This window comes from Camelus dromedarius, chromosome 10, assembly GCF_036321535.1.
Source record: "Camelus dromedarius isolate mCamDro1 chromosome 10, mCamDro1.pat, whole genome shotgun sequence".
NCBI lineage: Eukaryota > Metazoa > Chordata > Mammalia > Artiodactyla > Camelidae > Camelus > Camelus dromedarius.
Window position 1 is genome coordinate 54,700,998 of NC_087445.1, and position 21,573 is coordinate 54,722,570.

Consider the following 21,573-nt stretch of genomic DNA (forward strand, 5'->3'; position numbering starts at 1 on the left):
TAAACTTTAAAATTCATGAAGCTGCAGGACTACTTTCTTACATCTCACACATTTCTAGCCCAGTCAGTTGAGTGGTACACATAACAAGGCAACTGTGTTTGTTCCCAAACCTGTTCATCTCAGTTATTCTTGCTTATAAAAGTACATGTTTCTACAGTATTATAAACACTATGTAAATCAATAAACATGGGGAAAACTGGAAAAAACAAATATAAAACAAACTTCTAAATTCAATTTTTTTGTTGTTCTAGTTAGTCTCAATACTTTGAAGAATCTTTTCTAGAGAATGTTGCAGGACAGGTGACCAAGGGACTAATTTTCTGAAAATGTATTACCACCAAATGTCTTTCAGGTATCTTAGAAGAATGATAGTCTCATAGTTGGAGTGTGTAAGAGTTTGTTTTGGAGCCTAAACTGTGCAACCTTTTAACCCAGCCAGATCCTGCTTAGCAGAAAAACTAAAAGGTAAGCCCCCAGAGAGAGAGGCTTAGCTTTTAAGAAGCTGTCCTCTCCTCATATTCTGTCATAAGTTGCTAAGAGCCAGGTTTCTCTCATATCATAGTAGGAGACCAGAGAACATCTATAGCAGTGTTGCCCAAGTGTTCTGGGAAGTGGGGTTCATGTGCAGTGTGGCAGGCCTCAGAGAGAAAGCATGCTGGGACCAGGGCAGGGTCTTATCCAGGGGAGTCCAGGAATTAGACAGGTATTTGAGAGCCAAGACTCAATTGGATAAATTGGGGCAGGAGAGTTGATAGTGAGGTCCTAGGTTCTGGGAAAGACATGAAGGCAATTTCTGGAAAGGGGTGGGGGAGTGGGGACACAAGGGGGCACAGTGGTCATATGGGGAAGAGGCTGGAGCCATTTCTTTTTTTCTTTTAAGTTTTTTGGGGTGGGGGAGTGGAGGGTAATTAGATTTATTTATTTATTTTTAGAGGAGGTACTGGGGATTGAACCCAGGACCTCATGCATGCTAAGCATGTGCTCTACCATTTGAGCTATACCCTCCCCCCCTTTTTTTTTTAAATTGAAATATAGTTGATTTACAATGTTGTTTTAGTTTCTGCTGTACAGCATGGTGTGATTCAGTTATTCATATACATACATATATTCTTTTCCATATTCTTTTTCATTAAAGGTTAGCAACATATTAACATATTGTTCCCTAGGCTATACAGTAAGATCTTGTTGTTTATCTATTTTACATATCGTAGTTTGTATCTGCTAATCTTAAACTCCTAATTTATCCTTCCCAGCCTTACCCCTTTGGTAACCATAAGTTTGTTTTCTATGTCTGTGAGTCTCTTTCTGTTTTGTAAGTAAGTTCATATATACTATTTTTTAGATTCCACATATAAGTAGTATCATATATTTGTATTTCTCTGTCTGACTTATTTAGTATGATAATCTCTAGTCCATCCATGTTGCTGCAAATGGCATTATTTTATTCTTTTTTACAGCTAAGTAGTATTCCATTGTATATATATATACCACAACTTCTTTATCCAGTCATCTGTTGATGGACATTTAGGTTGCTTCCATGTCTTGGCTATTGTAAATAGTGCGGCTAGGAATATTAGGGTGCATGTATCTTTTCGAATGAGAGTTTTCTCTGGATATATGCCCAGGAGTGGGATTGCTGGATCATATGGTAACTCTATGTTTAGTTTTTTAAGGAACCTCCTATGGTGTTTCCCATAGGGGCTGCACAAAATTAAATTTCCATCAAGGAACGTAGGAGGTTTCCCTTTGCACTGAAGTCATTTCTACACCTGCTGCTTCGGTTAAAAGCCAGAACAGGATAGGCTCTCCCTGGGGGGACAACACAGGGCTTAGCTCTGGGAGCTGGGGAAAGCAGAAACCAGGAAAGGATATGGGCCCAGTTGAGGTGTTCAATTCTGGGTCTTAATTTCCCTATCATCTGTTCACCTCTGGAGACTCTGGTCCCCAAAGGGTAAAGAGGAGCCTTTCTGGTTATACTAGGAGCAAAGCTTCCAAGGGAAGGCTTGAGACCCCATCTGCTGGGATCATGGGGGCGGTGAGTGGAGCGGAGCCAAGTACATGTTGCATCTTGTTAAACAGTCAGCTTCGGCTACACTGTGAGTCTCAGAATCAGGTCTGAAATCCCAGCTGGTAACCCACTTGTTTCAGATAATTTACAAAGAAACCAAATCTCTACCAGCTAGAAAAGATGGATGTGCTCTTGAGTAGTGCGAAAGTATCTGTGTTATGAAAAGCACAGGTGAGAACTGTGATGAGACGTCAGGGTTTCCTCTGAAGGTTTTTTCATTGGTTAGATTTATAGTAACATCTTTTAATTTTCCTAAGAAGCCCCAGGGGAGCCTCCTGAAAACATCTGCTGGATTTGAGGGGTAAGGGGGGTGCCTCCCTCATCCCCTCCGTGTATGTGTTTGGTTTGGGATTTGTCAGTCTGGGAAGCTGAGGGCTCTGGGAGCTCAGGCCTGGCAGATTGCCCCCACCTGCCTAAAATTCAGCCCAGGCTGCAACCCTTCCCCACCCCGCCCCAGCCCAATCCTGCACCTCCACTCTCCAGCCCCTGGAGCTGTGGCCTTTATGTCCAGTCCTGGTCCCCAGGGGGCTGAGTGAGGAATGAGGACAGCTGATAAGCCTGACATAATTGACTTTATGGGGAGTATTCAATGAATTTACTTTCTGCAAAAAGGCTGCACCCTTATCTGCTGCCCACAGAGCATCTAAATCCTCATCTAGGGGACCCATTGATAAATCATGTCTCTTACAAAAAGACCAGAGAATATAAAGAGGAAAAGGGGAGTCACACCCTAGTCTCTTTCTTTTCTCCAGTACCTGGTTCTGCCCACCCCCACCACCCTGCCTTTCCCACTGCTCTTGGGTTTATTGGCTGGAGACAGAATGACTCACAGCTCCAGGACTACAAAGTTGAGGCTAAGCCAGCCTGGTCTTGAGAGTGTCAGCAGCTGGGCACACCCAGGGCTGTGTCCCGCTAATTGGTAACTATGGGAAGAAAAGCCCACTCACTTGAGGCAGTTATGCGTCCTGCTTTCTGCTGCAATGGTCAACGTTTGCTCTGGACAGAAACACCCATCTGGCCTGAACACCAGGTGTCTTGGTGGGGAAATGTGTGTGTGTTACCAAGGGGTCCTGGGTCGGGGAGCTGGAGTGTGGAAATTAATTGTAAGAGAGAGCCTAATGCTCAAGAGAAGCTTTTCCTTCCCCTCTCTGACATCTCCCTCATCCAGCCCTGGGCTCTGTTTGCTTCAAACAGTGAAAGGAAATAAATGCTGCTTAGCAGCACAGGACCCAAAGCAACTGGAAGGAGAGAGGTGACAGCCAGGGTACTGGGTTGGGCGAATGAAAGAAAAAAATCAAAGTACCCTTTGGAGGAAATTAGAGGCATGTTTTCATCTTCCCCAACTAGTTTTTGGGTAGAGTGTTTCTAAGAATAAAAATAAAGTGATTATTTATTGAGCAACTATGATTTTATTGGATGCCTATTACCACCGTTTTACAGCACCTACTCCAAATCACTGACTTTATATACATTCATGCACTGAACCTTTACAATAGGCCATGAGGTTTATATTATTTCTAGTTTACAGCTGAGAAAATTGAGACTGGGAGGTTAAGTAACTTGCCCAGGATGGCCGCTGGTGTCGGCAGGGATTCAGACACCAGTCAGCTGCCTCCAAAGCCTAATATAAGGCCTTCTCTTAGCTACTGCACTGAACTGCCTTCCACTTGGTATTTCTCGGTTCCTTATCCCACTTAGTCCACAGCATATCAATGAGTATTTTATTTATTATTCCCATTTTATAGAAAACAGGCCCAGAAGAGTACTTTTTTTTTTTTTTTTTTTGCAATTTGACTAGCTTTTTTTTTCCCTTGGGGGGAGGTAATATAGGTCTATTTTTACTTATTTATTATTAGTTAGTTTTTTCAATGGAGGTACTGGGGATTGAACCCATGACCTTGTGCATGCTAAGTACACTGCCACTGAGCTATCCCTCCCCACTTTGGTCAGCTTTTTATTTCTAAAATAAGTAGCCAGAATTTAACTGAGAAAGTTACAAAGCAGCGGTGACCCTCTAAACCAATTAACAGATTCCTCTTCTTACAATCCAAGCCAGTAACCTCATCATTGTACTTATCCTCTGCAGGGCACAGGGTTAGACAGCAGACGAGGAAGAGGGGAGACAGGAGGAAAGGGCATCAGCAGGGCAGTTGAAGCTTTGCAAATCTGATTCCGGATTGGGGATGGATCACTCTCCCCGCCCCCTTCTTAATTCAAACAGGGCTTCTTACATTTGGATCCAGTTGAGGGCCATCCATACCTGAGGTTCCACGTTCGCTGCTTCTTAGATGGAGGGTGTCTGGTCCCTGGACTAAGCGGCAGGCCGTGGCAAGCTTCCAGGTAAGGATAACTTTGTTTACAGGGTAATATCGTTTCTCCTCCTTCATCAGCGAAAGTCACTGTGTGCTGCAGGGGAAGAAACCCAGTGGACAGCAGGTTTGTTTCTTCCTAAACTGGTATAATTTTTTCCTTTGTTGTTCCTAACTATGAGTGCGTCCAGGGCCATGAAACCTGTGTGCCTCGGGGACTCTGGTCTAAAGATTCTAGTGTCTTTCCTTCTCTGTCATGACTAGGGAATGACCTCAGGGAAGTCCTCAAATGATGATGAAACAGCTATATCTCTTCTTTTCTTATGAGAGAAGACCAAAGGTCTCTCCCCTCTGGCCTCCATCCAAATTCTTGGATGGAGATGTGAGCCTTGTCAGTGTACTTCTCTCACATGCCCTGGTTTCCCACATCACTTGCTTTCATCATAATGCAGTTACTTGCTGTGTTCTTTTTTTATTCGGGGGGAGGTTAAATTAGGGGAGGCAGGAAGGGCCTCAGAGGAGGGTGAGCTCATCACTCGGTTGCCCTGTGGGTCCTGTGAATGGAGTGACATTAACATCCGTGAGAATTTACAGCCTCTGCTGGCTCTGGAAAGATGTTGGAGTAAGAATTTCTAGTAAAGCAGAGTCAGCTGCATGTGAAGGCGTGTTTCTTTGGACATACATTATAGTATTTCCCTAAATACTAAGTTTATTTGGGAACTAAATTATTTGGGAGCAATATCTTGCTTTGTCTAGGATAATAACTTCTTGTTATGTAACTTTATAATCAAAATATGTAATTGTTCATATTAAATGAGAAGATGGGGTGAAATGCCTAGCATGACACCTAGTACTTGGGGCCACATAATAGAGGTAGAGAATTCGGTGTCTGACCCCGAGTTGGTGCTCATGCCATCCCCAAGGTCAAGCCATTGTCCCCTCTCACCTGTATTCCTGTGTCCTAGTCTCCTCACATCATCTCTTGGCCCCCTCCATACAACGGTCAGGATGTTCTTAAAAAACAAATATTCACCAAAAACTCCCTCTGTAGCCTTAGAAGCCTTCGCTTCACAGAAACAATCATGTGACTTCTGATGGGAAGCAGGGCAGGCTGGAGGCAGCTGTTTTGAGAAATGAGTCCTGCATTCATTCAGCAACAGCAAGTAAACTAGAATGAGACTTATTTTGACGAATTCAACATGGAAACAGGGGCATCTTAAACAAAAACCCAGAGGATTCAAAGGAATTTAAATTTTCCAAATAAACTTTCAAAGAAAGATAAAACCTATGACCAAGAGACACACCCACACACCCACAAATTTAGTTGTAAAAAATATGCAGTTTTATTTGGAAAATGCGAATTTAAAGACCTGGGTTGTAATAATATAAAACAAAGTAGAATGCATGACAAAAAGCAAGGCAAAGAGGGTCATTTTGTATTGACACAGGGCACAATTCTCTAAGTCAATAAAACTTTTATGAGTCTTTATGTGTCAAACGCATTGTATCTCAAGGTATAACAATTTAAAGCAAACACTGCTGGAGAAAACAAAAAGGAAGAAACAGACATGAAACAGTAGTGGGAGATTTTCACACAACTCTCTCTAACAGATCAAACAGAGCAAAATTCCCAAGAACACAGAGGATTAATTTAATGGATATGTATTAAAAACATTTTATTTTTCAAACAGGGATATACCTTCTTTTCTGTTACCTATGAATCATTTATAGAAGGTGTTCATATGTTTTACCAAAGAGAAATTCTCAATAAATACCCTAAAGCAAAAACTACACAGGGCTTATCTTTGACTACACTGCAATAAAATTAGAAATTAATAGCAAATGGTTACCAAAAAATACAATAAGGAAATTCTTAAAAAACTTTCAAAAATAAAAATAAACAACAGATGTTAAAACGAATGGCAAAGACACTGCAAGTGGAAATGCAGGATGACGCTAAAGATATATCAGAAGAAAATCATAGCCTGAAATGCTTTTCTTACTAAACAAGAAAGAATGAAAATTAATAAAAGTAAACACTCTAAGAATGGGAGGTGGAAAAAGAACAAAATAAACATAAGCAAATGAGAAAGAACAGATTTAATAAGAATATGGTAGAAAATGGAGTAAGTCAGATAGACAAATACAGTATGATTTCACTCATATGTGAAATACTAAAAAAAAACAAAAACCAAACCAAACCAAAACTGACATGTAGATACAAAGAACAAAGTGGGAGTTACCAGAGGAGAAGGGAATGGGGGAGTGAAATGGCTAAAGGGGGTCAACTGTATGGCAACAAACGAGAAACTAAACTTTTGGTGATGAGCACGCCGTAGTGAGTGCAGAATTCAAAATACATTACTGTGCACAAGAAACTTACATAATATTGTAAACCAAAGTTACCTTAATTAAAAAAAAAAGATGAAACCTGGAAAGTCTTAAAAAATTAAAAATTAAAAAAATTAAAAGATACGGTAGAAATTAATACAGTAGGAAGTTGGGAAAATGATGACCCACAGAGGTAGTTTTTTTAAAAAGAAAAATAAAATGGACAAGCTCTGCGAAGCTAATGAGGAAGAGAGAAGTCATAACATGAGGAATGAGGAAGGTGATAACATAAATGTAGAGATACTTTTCAAAGCTTTGAATAAATGTATATAACGCTTTATTAATGAATGTGAAAGTGTCAAAGTTTATATGTCAAAATGCCAAAATTGACTTGAAATGTCAAACACTTGAAGGAACAAAACCTCCCTAGGATTTACTAGTAAATTCTATTAACTATCAAGAACCAGGTAATTTGTGTGATGAGTAAGTGGATGGAAGCTTAAGAACAGATGTGTGGAAGGAGGGATGGTGTATGACTGGATAAATGAAGAAATAGCTGGATGCTCTGGGGGCTGGATATGCAGAATGGGAGAGGGAAAGCGGCTAAGAATGAGGGGAGAAGAAGGGAGTTTTGAGACTGGATAGAGCTATTGCTTGACCTCTAGCCAGAATGGCCTTGGCCCCCAACCACCTAGGCTCACAGAAATCCCTTCTGAAAACCTAGGTTGGTCTTTCCCGATGCTGACAACCTGCACGCAGGACTAGAGATCCAGTATTCACAGGCTAGTCCAGACAGATCAATTAAGCCAGTAGAACCAGAGAGCCTGACAATGCTGAGCCCTGAGCCCTTGTAGTGACCTTCCCTTCCCTCCCCAGCCCCCTCGTCCCTCCCCAGGAGCCCGCAGGTGCAGTCTCTCCAGGGGGCGGTGAGAGCCATGAATAGTAAGGGTTTTAGCTCAAGCACACAGAGGCGTTTAGCTGCCCAAACCTAATCCCCCAGTAATCGGATTATGTAAATTCCTACTCCAGCCCCTTCCCCTGCAAGACCTCACCCCTAAAATGCTCCACACTGGGAGACCAGGATGGGAGAGGGCCCGTCACTCTGAAAAATCGCTGCTAGTGGGTTGCTGCACCAAAATGGTTCCCCCACCCCATGCAAACATTATAAAACCAACAATAGCGTGGAAGAGACGAATGCTGACCCTGGTTCCACTGTGCCAACACACCTGTGCTCCTTTCTCTGTAGAACTCATCTTTCCCCTCGTCCTGTCTCTCTGTCCTTGTCCAGTTATACACAGATCCTATTTTACACTTATTGTTGTTTCACTTAGCCTCACACATTTCCAATCTTGCTACCCAGTTACTCCAGTTCTTTTTTACAACTGTAGAACATGCCATTAAGAATACATTACCTCACAGGTTTTTGGCTGAGATAAAGGGCAATATAGGTTCTGGGTTTAAAATCTTAACCCGCACTCTATCAGAACTGAGATGCAGTAGGCAGGCCGGAAAAGCATGAGCACCACGAGGCACCGGGAGGCAGCAGTTCCCCCCCACAGCACACAAAGAAGACTGCCCGGCAGAAAGGACAAATCAGGACAAAGTTAACTGCAAATATTAGATTATGTTCTTCAAGGCATCTTTTGTGCCTATGCGTAATTGACTTGCTAATTCTCTCCTACGCATCCTCCAATCTATCCTCTGACTGCCTCCCTATAACCTGTAAATCTAAACATATCACTCCCATGTTCCAGGCTCACAGTTGCCTTCACATGGGCTGCCCTCTCCTCCACTCCTATATGTGTAATTGCTACCCAGCATTTCCCACTCCTCCACCCAGGCCCCTGTCTTGGGTTCTGTGCTTTGATGGCCCTGCTCTGGCCCTCCTCCAGTGCCCACCAGGTACCACACTTTGGGTTTCTAGGACCCCTGAATCCAGACCATACTCTGTGTATCCAGAACCCCTGCATTTCTGCTCAAATGGCCCCAAGCCTGTTTTCAGAGTCTGCACAAGGCTCTCCCTTAAGTCTATGTGGGCTAGGCATCCGTATCATATACACAAGGTCCTTCACAGAGCAGGACAGAGCTGTGTTGGGGATGGGGATGAGTCAGGAGTCTCCATTTGTACCCTCGTCCTGGGCCCCACAAATGTCAGAGGCAGCCCTGCCTAAAGACATCCCTTCCACGAACAATCGCTGATCCTCCAGCTAGAATCTTTGCCTCCCTAACTCCAGTTTCATACTCTCTGGCACTCAAGACTGTTTATCTTGTATTTCGCTATTTTTGTCCTATCCTCTTCCTCCTAAAGACTGTGAACTCCTTGAAGGTACATACAGATTTTCTTCACTTTCCTGCCCTCTGAGAACCTAATAATTTGTGCAACAGCTTTTTTTATTTATAATAAGATCTGTATTTATTTTGGGGTGAGGGGGGAAGGGGACAACAGCAAAGATTTATTCCTCACTCATGTTACCTGAGGGCTATGGTTGGCTATGGGTTTGCTCCATGACTTCCAGGCTGAGAGAGCAACCCCAAACATTACCTCCTCATGACTGAGCCCAATCAAGAATCACTCATAAAGGTTCTGCTCCAGCACCACCATGTCAAGCCTGCTCACGTTCCATTGGTTGATGCAAGTCACATGGCCAAGCCTGCAGTGGGGCGTGGTGGGGAGCAGGGAAGTGCTCTCCCTTCATCTACAGGGAAAGCACTGCCAGTCAGGGAGAGTGGGCGGGGCTATATAATCCTAGCTATATAATCCTCTCACAAGGAAGGGAGCCAGTAGATGTAACAATAATACAATTTACCACAGTAAAATGTACAGTAGTCTGTATGCTAGGCACAGTGCTAAATTCTTTACCTGTTTTGTTTTTCTCATTTAATCCTAATGATCCTATTATTGTCCCCATTTTACAGATAAGAAAATTGAGGCAGGGAGGAATGATAGTATTTGCCTAAGATCACATAAGTGGGTAGATCAGAGATTTCAACCTGGGTAATGCAACTCCAAAGTCCTTTGCTTTTATCCACTAAGCTTTCATGCATTTGTGAATTTATTGTGCCAAATCCTATGCTGGATCCTTCAGAGAGCGCGATGCCTAAAAATGTATTTCTTATCCATTCGTTTTATCAACCAACATTTGAAGAATGCCTATTCACTGGGGTTGGGGAGGAGACAGACAAGGTAAACAAGTGAAATATTACTAAATGGGGGTGTGTGCTAAGGAGAAGAATAAAGCAGGGCAGGAGGATGAAGAGTCTTATATGTGTGAAGGTGCAAATTTAGATATTGTGGTCAGAGTATCCTCATTGAGAAGGTGACATATGGACAAAGACCTGAAGAAAGTCAGCTCCTTGAGGGCAGAAATTTATGTCTGTTTTGTTTGAAGTTGTATCGCCAGTGCCTACAACAGGCACTGGCCCATAATAGGCACTTAGTAATAATTGCTGAATGAATGAAAGGAGGTGAGGGAGGGAACTGTGTGGATAATTTGGGGCAAGAGTATTTCAGGTGATGGAAACAGACAATGCAAAGGCCCTGAGGCAGGAGGGTGCCTGATGTATTCCTGAAACAGGAGAAGTCAGAATGGCAGGAGATGAGTACCCTCCAGGGAAAGAAGGAATAGACAGATCAGGTAAAGGATATCTGGGAGCCATTGTATTTCTGGTGGGCAGGGAGGAAATTAGGTTTGTTTATTTGTTTTTAATGGAGGTACTGGGGATTGAACCAGAATCTTGCGCATGCTAGGCGTGCACTCTACCACTGAGCTAGACCCACCCCCGGGAGCCACTGTAAAGACTTCAGCTTAACTCTAAGTGAAATGGGGAGTCACAAGTTTTGAGTGAGAAGTAACAGGATCCCGACTTGGGTTTTCATAGGGTCATTCTGGGAGATGTTGGACAGAAAGAGGCAAGTGCAGAAGCAGGAAGACCATTGAGGAGGCCCTGAAATACCGAGTCCTATGCTGGGCACTCTGGAAGCTGGAATGAATAAATCCAGGAATCCGTCCAGCGCAGTGATTGTTAAACTCCTCTGTGCATCTTAATCTCCTGGGATACTTAGTAAAAACACAGATTTTCAATCCCATTCCCAGCAAACATGACCTGGTGGGTCTGGTTGTGGATGTTGAGATCTGCCTCCCCTCGCCCATGATTCTTGAGCAAGTGATTCTTGAATTACAGTTGGAGATCCACTGGGGCTTAAATGATTGACATCTGATGAATTAACTGCGCGGCACGGACTTTCCGAGGTCTGTAGACGTTGAAGAGGGTTGATTCGGACCTGCTGTAGCCAGGGCAGAGGCAGGCGGGACTCCCTCCCGTCCTCAAACCTTACACAAAGCGGGGTTCTCATTCCGCCTCTGCTCAGTTTCTAGGACACAGGGAGGCTGGTCCCAGGAAGCGGGGTCGCGGGGGATGGGGAGGGACCGGCGGGAGTCCCAGGCAGGAAGGGGCCCCCGTGGGCCCCCGGAGACAAAGAGCGGTGTCCTATAAAGGCAGCGGCAGAGGCGCGGCGCCCAGGCGAGGGCGCACACGGCCAGTGACTGTGACAACTACGGCGGGGGCTCCGAGTTCCTGGCGAAGAGGTGAGTGGACTCCGGGAGGGATGTGGGCGCCGTCGGGTCTTGATCGCCGGCGGGTCTTCCGCACAGCTCCCCGAGTCCTGGCGGCACTCGCCCGGGAGGGCAGAGGTAGAGGCGACTTGGTGGCAGCCACCAAGGTGAATGGGTGTGAAGACCTGGGGACTTTCTGCGGGTCAGGGGCGGTAGCATGGCTCTGGAGGGGCCTGGCTGGTCCCGTAGAGCTTGTTGTCTGGGCCACTGCGCCTTGATATGCAATGCCTGGGACATCCCAGGGCATCTCCGAGGGCGGTTTAGGTAGCTTCTGCGTTCGAGTGAGCGACTCCAGGATACCCGGAAGGTGCAAACTTTAGCAGAGATGTTTTCCCAGACTTCAGAATTTGGGCATAAGTTAGGCACTGCCTGCCAAGGGGAGCAAAAATTATAAAAAGGAAAAGGGAAAAGCCAGGAAGTGAAGCGGTCGAGGGCAGCAGGTTGGGCGGGGAGGGCAGCAAGGTGCAGGTGTTGAGTGCATTTTGGAACAAGTGGCACTCCCAGTGCGCCAGGTGCCCACCCAAAAGGCCGGCATTCATGGTAAATGCACATATTTAGAACATCATAATGCAGAATTGTCTAATGAGAAAAGTGATTGCATAATTGTACATACTCTGATTTTTAAAGGATACATATATTTTGTAAAAACGATATGTGTGTTATAAATACACACACACCAAACTGGCTACTGCAGGGGAATGAGACTGAATAGGTAGATAGACGAGGGGGGCTTTTTGTTGTTGTTGTTGTTTTATCACGTACTGCTTGATTTTTTTTTTTTCTTAAATGAGCATGTGTTACTTCTACAATAATTTCAAAAGGCAAAGCTGTGCCTAGTGTTAGAGGTTAGGTACCTTCCTCTAACGCAGCTATATAAACCACCTTTCTCACGCGCCCTCTTTCTTGACAGTGTTTTCACTTACTTTTAAAAGAAAGCTGAAAGAAGAGATAAATACACAGGACCAGGAAGAGAAATGTAAAGTCTTACGAGAAGAGAGCCTTGTGAGTCCGAATGCCTGGGACAGGCACCGTAGGAATGTGCGCCTGTGCTGCAGCCTTTCTAGCTGACCTGGGCTTTGTGTCCAAGAAACACCCATGGGAAAAAGTAGCACCTCCTAAGCAGGGGCGTTGGTCACCTTCTCCTGGGGGCATTATTGTTTTTCTTTTCTCCAGTAACCTGTTACCTTCCTGGTGACAGTATAAATAGAAGTTTGTACACACCTATAATCCTATTCAATTTACCGTGACATTCCTCCTGCCCAGGCATTCTTAACCTGAGGCCCACGACACCCCTCCCCCCAGGGGTGTGTAGACAGAATTCAGGGTTCTATATATTTGGATAGGAAAAGAATTGCATCTTTATGTCCACTAACCTTTAATCTGAATTTAGCATTTCCTTTATTTATGAATGTGAGTAATAAACTACAATGGCACGAGGAGTGCTGATGACTTGGCCATTAACAGAAATCATAGAAAGAAATTATTCTTTCAACTCACGTTACAGATGTTGCAGATCTTCTGAAAAAAATCATTTACGTATCACTCCTTAGAAATTATAGTAACAGATCTAACTTTTTAATGTTTTCAAAAAGTCAGAAGTAATACACAGGTATTACTGTATTGCATTTTAGAACTATTTTAATCCTTATTAAGTATAATTGGTTATTTTATATGTCTGTGTATTTTAATTCATGTGTTTAAAAATCTTACTCAGAGAAGGGAACCAAAGGCTTTTTGCTTTATGTATTTGAAATCATTGTTCTGAGATGAAATCCATTGCTAGGCTTCCCCAGACTGCCAGAATAGTCTGTGGCACAAAAAGGGTTATGGTCCTTGACTCAGCAGGCGTCGGTGGTGACATAGCTGCGTGAATACCCAGGCCTGGGACACAGGCTCTGCCACACAGGCCTGTGTGGCCCAGGACAAAAAGCTCACCCCTGTCTCAGCATCTGTTGGATGTTCTCTGATTCTGTGGCATCTGGAGTATTTTTTTAAGCTGTTAAATTACACTGAATCAAGATTAGCAGCTGTCAGTCCTTGCAACTGGAAAAAAAACACGAAATGACATTTTCCTTAGATTTAATAAGTACTTTAGTAATTTTCCTGTGACCTCTACTTTGAGTTTTTTCCATTTGTTTAATCACTGGTTTCTGTTTCTCCCTGTGGAGAAGGAGAGTAACACACTTGAGGATAAGTCAACAAGCAATTATTAAGCACCCCCTAGGATGGCAAGCTAGGATTCAGAAGCCTGCCTTCTCTTTTCCCCGCTTCCTCCGTCTGCTGCTGGCACAATAGGATGGAGCGCTCTTAGAAGAGAACACCAGTTAGTTTATCCTGCCTAATCTTTTTCTTCCCAGCTTGAAAAAGACCCCCCATGGGACGAGTGAATGAGCCAAAGCCTCTTTTGACAAGAGAAGCTTAAAGGTAACTTTGCTCCCACAGCCCTGGCTGCAAAACAGCCAGCCTCAGTGTGAACAAAACTCGACAGTTTTTAAATCTCCTTGATAATTTAGGTTCAAACGTTCATATTTTAGGTATAGTCGGGTATAGGTCTGACAACGCTCATATTTTCATTGTGGATCAAAAGGCCACAGGTTATTTAGAAATGACTTAGGTTAGATAAAAGGCAAAGGCAGGGCATCGTGGCATTTCAGCACAGAAAGAGGTCTTGGGGGTTGCCCCTTCGGTTTGGAAGCCCCCTGGAATGCTTGCGTTAGTGCTGCTTCTCTGCTCCTACCGCCCCTGGGCTTCCCTCTCTGTGTCACAAGGCAGTGGGCTCCTCAGTGTCCAGCAGCCCGTAGCGTCGGTAAGTGTTGACAGGAGAGCTTGGAGCGCATGTGACTGTAGTGGATCATGGGTCCAACTAGGAGTGTCTCCGCAGAGAAAGGAAATAGACCTAAGGGGCTGGCAGAGGGAACCTGCAGCCAGCCAGTGCACCTGGGCTGCCGGGACTCTGCTCACCGCAGGTTCTTAGCGCAGCACTGGGCTCTCCAGCCCAGAGAGAAACAGGAAAGTCCACGAGAATCTGCATGGGGAGATGTCCTGGGGGCATGTAAATGATTTTAAAATGCTTTTCTCTGGAGTAATAAGAATTTTTATCTGTATAGGGAAGGGAACCCTTATATTTGTTAAGCACTTTTGTGCCAAGCACATAGTGTCTCATCTGTATATTTATACACTTTATATAGTGCCTCATTTAATCCTCACGAGAACCCTTATGATGGCTTTGTTTCCATTTTCCAAAGAAAACTGAGGCTTAAAGAAATGACTTTTTTCAGAATCATATAACTAGGAAATTGGGAGCTGAGATTAAAGTCAGATCTTTCTACATTAAAGCCCATGAACTTTCTTAATTTTTTTCTATTATGAAGCAAATAATATATGAATACTTTCTTATTATAAAAATGTAGAATAATACCAAAGTATATGGAATAAAAATCACAAGTCTCCTTTGTCTGCCTTCCACCAACCCACTGTCCTCCCCTAAGGAAGCACTGTTCACAGTTTGGTCAGTCCTTCCACACACACACACATCCATAAACTCCTATAGAGTGAGACAAATACATAAATAAAGCTCAGACCTTTTCTCCTGCACTGTGGCTTCTTATTAGGAAAAAAATAAATTACAATGAACATTTACTTTTCCCTGTTTTATTTGTAGATACAATAATTGTAATTGGGGGGTTGGGTATAGCTCCATGGTAGAGCACATGCTTAGCATGCACAGTGTTCTGGGTTCAATCCCCAGTACCTTCATTAAAAAATTATAAACATTTAACATTTATTGAGCACTTACTATGTGCCAGACATTGTGCTAAGGTGCTTTACGCATGTAATTTTATGTGTCCTCACAGTAATACCCTGAGATGCCCTTTGCTTATGAGGCATTTGAAGCACCGAGAGGTTAGGAGATTGCTCAAGGTCACACAGCTAGAAGGAGTAGAGCCAAAAACCAAACTAGGGTTTTGGCTCCCAAGCCTGTATTCTTAACTACAACAGGGACTCGCCCGCTCCCACCTCCTCCCCACCACCGTGGCCGACTCCTATAGAGTCAGGGATTGGTGGTAACAGAGAGGGACTTGTTCCAGTTACCTGGGATCATCATTTGGTTCCTATGGAAGGTCAAAGATGCCAGTACACTGTATAGTGAAATAACTTCTGGATCATGTCTGCATCTCTGGGCCAACCGCAGCAATGTCCACAACACCATCACTGCAACCAACGCTGCTCACGTGTGTATACAGCCTGAGTTAATACAAGGAAGCTGTGCGGGGCACAAAGCAAATGCTCTCTTTGCTCTTATTTTCCTTACTCTGTAGTTCACAGGATGCTTTCACATGCAGTATTTCATTCAATCCTTGCAACACCCCTGTGAGGAGCGAATGGTATCATTAAGCCATTTGACAAGTGAGGCTCAGGAGAAGTGACTTACGCAGCACCTCACAGCTGGTTAGTGTTTCGTGCTGTGACAAGAACACACACCTTCTGAGGGAGAGGGTGCCCCCCCCCATTTTGTACCCCTTCTGTTCTTTCCCCCAGGATGGCAGGTATCTTGTATCTGAATGTACTGCTTCCTTCTTTTTTTTTATTTTTGAATTTAATTTATTTTTTAATTGAAGTATAGTTGATGTACAATATTATGTAAGTTACAGATTTTATACAGTATAGTGATTCACAGTTTTTAAAGGTGATACTCCACTTATTGTTATTATAAGATGTGGGCTATGTTCCCTGTGTTGTACAGTATATCCTTGTAGCTTATTTTGTACATAATAGTTTGTATCCCTTAATCTCCTCAATACTGCTTCCTTCTAATACATAGTTCTGCCAGGTCTTGGAGCTCCTGTTTGGAGAGTAGAGCAGTGTTCTCCACGCTGGCCGCACGCTGAGATCACACAGAGTTGTGCCGCTTGGATCTCACTTCGAGAAAAAACTTGCAGTTCAGCTGCAAGGAGTGCGGGTAGCTGACAGCCTTCAGTGTTCAGGGTTCTGCCTCCATTCTTCCCGCAGCCCCCAGCCCATGACTGAGTCCGGCAGTGCTGCCGAGCCTGCGATTTCCGCCCAGTGGGGTCTCCTCTTCAGGCAGTCTCTGTCCCAGGACTCCCTGTTGGGCTGACTGCCACTTTCCTGGGTCTGCATCACCGACTGAGGCTCTTCTGACCAGTCCTGCCGCCTCCCTGCTTTCATTTTGCAGGTGTCAGATGTGCATTGCAGTCTGAAGACATCCTTTGCCCAATTCTGCTCGCTTCTCGTTTTATCTTTCACAGGCCTTAACCTCCAATAAACTGCGTGTACATCCAACTCCAGGTTGGCATTTACTTCCTGGAGGACCCAGCTGATCTACCTGGGAGTTATAAAAAAAATACCGATGCCCCCAGAGATTTTTATTTAATTGGTCTGAGGTGCAACCTGGGTGACTCCAATGAGCAGCCCAAGTTTGAGGGCCACTGAGATAGAAGAAAAGTTGAGGGGCACAAGTTCCAAGTGTTTTAAATGAGAAAAGGACCTGCTTTCTCACAAGTCACTGGGGCCTCAACAAATCATTTCTTTGGTTTCTTTTCATATAGGATGGGCCCATCCTTCCCTACCACATGTACCAATTTTTAACCCTCCAACTCCTTCCTGAAATGCGGGCTGTTGTACAAACAGCAGGTGTGGAGGGGAACTGGCATCTCGAGAGGCACCTAGCGAGTTCCTGACATTCTACCTGATGTACTGTAAATGTTCCCATGAATGCATGTTAACCCAAGCCTCCTGAACAAAGGGGCCCAGACCTCTCAGAGCTAAAAATGACACAGTTAAGATTTGGCAATACATGATAATAATCTCCTCTCCTTGGATTGGAAAGGTCATCCACATTCAACCTTGGGGAGCCTGGATATCTTCGACCATCCATGCCAAATCGCCACCCCACCTGCACTTTTTCTTGTCTTCTATTGCCACACTAAACCCACTTCTGTTCTTCATACACCCAGGTTTCAAGACTCTTCCTCACCCTGTTCATTTTCCACTAAATGTGGTCCAGTGTAGATATTTTAGCTCTTATGTGGTGGGTCCAATCCTCCAGATGAGGTCGACCAGCTAAGGGGAGAGTTGTGCTGTCACCGTCTTCATTCCAAATATTATCTTGTAAATGAAACCTAGCACCACAGCTTTTTGTTGTTGTTGTTAAGGAACCCACCTTCAACTCCCTATTGGCTAAATATAGATTTTATTCAGAAATGTACTCAGTCTTACACTGTGCTTGATTCTGAACAATTAGGAAGAGCTGGTTATAAAAGAAGGAATGGGGATATTAGGATAAAACAACCTTGTAACTGGAGGCTTCAAAACAGCCAGGGGGAAAAAGGCTGAAGTGTGGTGTTCTTACCCTTCTGCTTCCTCTGCCACATTTTCTTCCCTTCTCAAAAGGAAGATTCAAAATCCCTGAAAATATGGAAATGCATTTCCTAAAATCTGGGTGAAGATGATCATCTCAAGTTCCTCGCAGGCTGTGTGCTACCCACCAGGCCTCTGACGAGGTATTGGCCCCCAGGGCCCTTTCTCTTTCCCACCCCAGGAACTCCAACATGACCAGGAAGATCTTCACAAACACCCGGGAACGGTGGAGGCAGCAGAACGTCAACAGTGCCTTTGCCAAACTGAGGAAGCTCATCCCCACTCACCCTCCTGACAAGAAGCTGAGCAAAAACGAAACGCTCCGCCTGGCCATGAGGTACATCAACTTCCTGGTGAAGGTCTTAGGGGAGCAGAGCCTGCAGCAGGCAGGAGCGGCCGCTCCAGGAGACATTCTGGGCCTCTTCCCCCACGGACCCCACCTGCCAGACAGGACTCTCCGTGCTGACTACCAGGTTCCTTCCCCTGGTCCAAGCCGCCGCATTCCCTAGTGGGGCTCTGCTGTCATCACCCTGGGCAGCACTGGTTCAGAAGTCACTGGCTGTCCACAGCCTCCTGCACGTTCGAGAGTCAACTTGGTGAATAATTTGTGAGGCACAAATTTCAGTTTCAGAGGAGGTGGCTCCGGGTCAGCTTCAGGGAGCTGAAAGGAGGCCATGAGAAATGTGGCTTGGGGGACCACTCCCTGGGGCTGCAGGCAGAGCAGCCTATCTCTGCCTGTTTTATAAATCCAGGTTCTGCATAAGGTGTTGTTTGGAAGAAAAAAACAGGTTACAAACTGGTTTGAAAATCACCATTGAAAATCACAGTATGTTCTCAGTTGTATGAAAGCAGTTTTCTCAACAGATCTCAGATGGATCAGCAGAAAATGCTTCCCTCCAAACGTAAAGTTTGTTTTGAAAAATGAGGCATATTTGATCAAGGGTGAACAGCATAAGACAAATGAAAAGATAGCCTTACAGAAACCAACCTGGAGACCTGCAGGAAAATCTGTGGAGAAAAGACCCTCCTGACACATGAGGATCACAGGAAAGCAGCGGACTCCTGTGGAAGAGCTCAGCATCCTTTATCTCTATGGAAATGGGAGGGTCACTCGCCCCGAGCTGTGTGTATATATATATATATATATATACATATATATATATATATATATACACACACACATACATACATACATATATACATATATATATGTTGTCTCTAAAGCCAAATGGTGGATTATATCTGTGAGAGGAAAGGACTCAATATATGAGAGTTCCCATTTTTTTTTAATGAAAAACCGTTAGCTAAAATAGCTTCCTAACCCCTTAGTTTCACATTAGTCAGGTATTAAAACTTAATTCAACCCGAATTCCTGCTGATTTAAGACCTGTAAAATCCAAATATAATTATGAAGATCTAAATATTACCATTGAACAGCTCATTTAACAGAGAGCTTAACAAAAGATTTAGAGTAGACAGTAGGAATACAGTACTGGACTCTAATGGATTAATGAATTTGTGATTTGTCTTCTCTGCTATGGAACGTTAAGTCAGTCTTATGCTGGGAGGGTGGTACCCACAAAGGAATCAAACAGTGTGGACCCGGCAGAACTCACCACCATGTGCTTGAATTCAACGATGAATTCCATAGTCTAGCCCAGAATACAAATAATGTCATTTGGTTGTCTCTGGGACATTTTATTTCCACAAAGTTCTTGACAGTACATTGGTTTTAAAACCTTTTGAGCCACAGATAGGTAATTGATGGATGTGAGATTATGCGTTTCCAGTGTATACACAATAGGGGAATGTAAATTTTCTGCCACTCTAGAAAGAAGATATTTGATTTATGAAAGGCTGAAATAAGCCTTTTTGGTTTGGTGATCAGAAGAACTCTGAAGCACCTTATAATTAGACTCACACCTTTTCAACAGTGTTCAATAATCTTCTTTATATGCCTTTTGATTTTTGATTGAATTATTGTGCTTTGTAGAATGTGACTAGAAGTACCAGCCAAAGATTTTATTTATTGATGTGTTTTGTGAGTTTTTTTAATCACTGATTATAATTTGCTATTTAACTATTAATTTATTGAAAATAAAGTATTCAAAAAATAAATTGGCTTTTTTTTCTCTTTAAGAAGAATTTCACAAATTTACTGAGCACATCCACTGATTCTCTCCATCCTCACAGCCACTGTTCTGGCTTTGAACCTCACTCTCCCCCTTGTCTTTAGTCTAGAAAAAAAATCTAGCACTCCCTAATTAGTCCCCTCCCTTCACTTCACCTTTCACATCGCTCCCTGATTGTTCTTCTCAAACCACAGCTTTGGTCAGGTCACTCCCTTGCTATCAAGCCTTCAGTGTCTTGTCCACCAGACTGAGACAAATGCCCAGCAAACTAGGCTTTCTGCAGCCTGGCCCAAGGTACCCTTCCCTTTACCTTCCACAATTGCCTAAATATATTATACATGCTCATGAAATCACTTCACTTGGTGGTCCCCAAACATGTCCCACTCTTTAATACCTCTGAATTTACATCTGCCTGCACTAAATTCCACTTGCTAAAACCCTTCATGACTGATCTTAAATACCACTCCTTCAGGAAGCTTGACTCATCTTAAACACCATCTCTTACATGAAGTCCTCCTAGATTTCTACCACTCAATCTCTCCTTTCTTAGAATCCCCTTATGTGCTTCAAGACCCTTACTTCTCTCACCTGTTCTATAGACACCTTGTGTATGTTCTGTCCCCAGCCACAAGTTAAGATCTTCTTGAGGGCAGTGACATTTTCAAGCATTTAATCCTTATAACAGCCCTGACAGGGACCTCCCTTTCAAAATGAGAAACTATGTCAAGACTGGCTCCATTAAGAATACTCCTCTAGCTTCCTCTAAAAGAAAACATTGAAATGCAACTTGAACCAGGTGAATTCTCCTGAGAAACCCAAAGTCTAAAGCTCTTCTTAAAAGTTTGTTTCTTAAAATATCCATTCAACAGGGACCTTGCAGCACCTGCCTGACGAGGTTTCACCACACAAGAATGGCTTGAGATGACCCAAATATGTGTAAGTTACACACAACAGGCTTTGTCCTTAAAAAGGCAAAGGATGAAAGAGGTTGGGAGAATGGACAGCTTAACTGCTGACCTGCAGGCCAAAGGTTAGCTAAAAGTCACATCCTTAAATGAAAAGGTCAAAGATAAGGAGGGAGTCTAAAAGCTCAAAGGCAATGCAAAGTGGGGGATTTATAGTGGCAGGTGTTAAGTTAGGAAGGACTGTCAGGGGGAGAATGTGGTTCAAGGCTTACAGGAAGCCAGGCATGGGCTCCCAAATGCATTCTCCCCTCTGTGACTGTTGGAGTTTACAGCAGACAGGGAAACTTTCCGTCCTATTTTCTCTTTATTGTTAATGACCTATAATTAGCATTAAAATCACTAGGTTTAAAACATTTTTAATCTAGATTTTATTTATTTATCAATTTAGTATTATTGACGTATAGTCGGTTTACAATGTGTTAATTTCTGGTGTACAGCATAGTAATTCAGTTTTTTAAAATATATATGTATTTCTTTTCATATTCTTTTTCATTATAGGCTATTACAAGATATTGAATATAGTTCCCTGTACTGTACAGTAGGACCTTGTTGTTTTTCTATTTTATATACAGTAGTTAGCATCTGCTAATCCTGAACTCCCAATTTATCTCTCTACCACCCCCTTTCTCCCACCACGGTAACCATAAATTTTTCTATGTCTGTGAGTCTGTTTCTGTTTTGTAAATAAGTTCATTTGTGTCATTTTTTTTAGATTCCACATATAAGTGATATATGGTATTTTTCTTTCTCTTTCTGACTTACTTCACTTAGTATGAC

The 21,573-nt window shown here is 43.4% G+C and overlaps 2 protein-coding genes across 3 annotated transcripts in view; both read left to right on the forward strand.

The window, feature by feature from the left end:
- Window positions 1-17,914, forward strand: part of FKTN (fukutin) — an 80,017-nt gene extending 62,103 nt beyond the window's left edge. Inside the window, exons 11-12 of the transcript XR_010382766.1 lie at window positions 4,290-4,408; window positions 17,857-17,914. The gene's annotated coding sequence lies outside the window, so the exon portion shown is untranslated. The remainder of the gene's footprint in view (window positions 1-4,289; window positions 4,409-17,856) is intronic.
- On the forward strand, window positions 11,224-19,730 carry TAL2 (TAL bHLH transcription factor 2). Of its 2 annotated transcripts, none has more exons than XM_031450146.2 (2): window positions 11,224-11,294; window positions 17,857-19,730. In XM_031450146.2, the coding sequence occupies exon 2, from the start codon at window positions 17,891-17,893 to the stop codon at window positions 18,206-18,208; it is 318 nt and encodes a 105-aa protein (XP_031306006.1). In that variant the 5' UTR covers window positions 11,224-11,294; window positions 17,857-17,890; the 3' UTR covers window positions 18,209-19,730. The 2 variants fall into 2 exon arrangements, with proteins under 2 accessions (XP_031306006.1, XP_064346442.1); XM_064490372.1 differs by lacking the exon at window positions 11,224-11,294 and adding an exon at window positions 13,449-13,745.
- Window positions 19,731-21,573: the final 1,843 nt, after the last annotated feature.

Bases quoted from the DNA above. Each gene is read 5' to 3' on its own strand.
- TAL2 (XM_031450146.2), top strand. From the start codon at position 17,891: ATGACCAGGAAGATCTTCACAAACACCCGGGAACGGTGGAGGCAGCAG.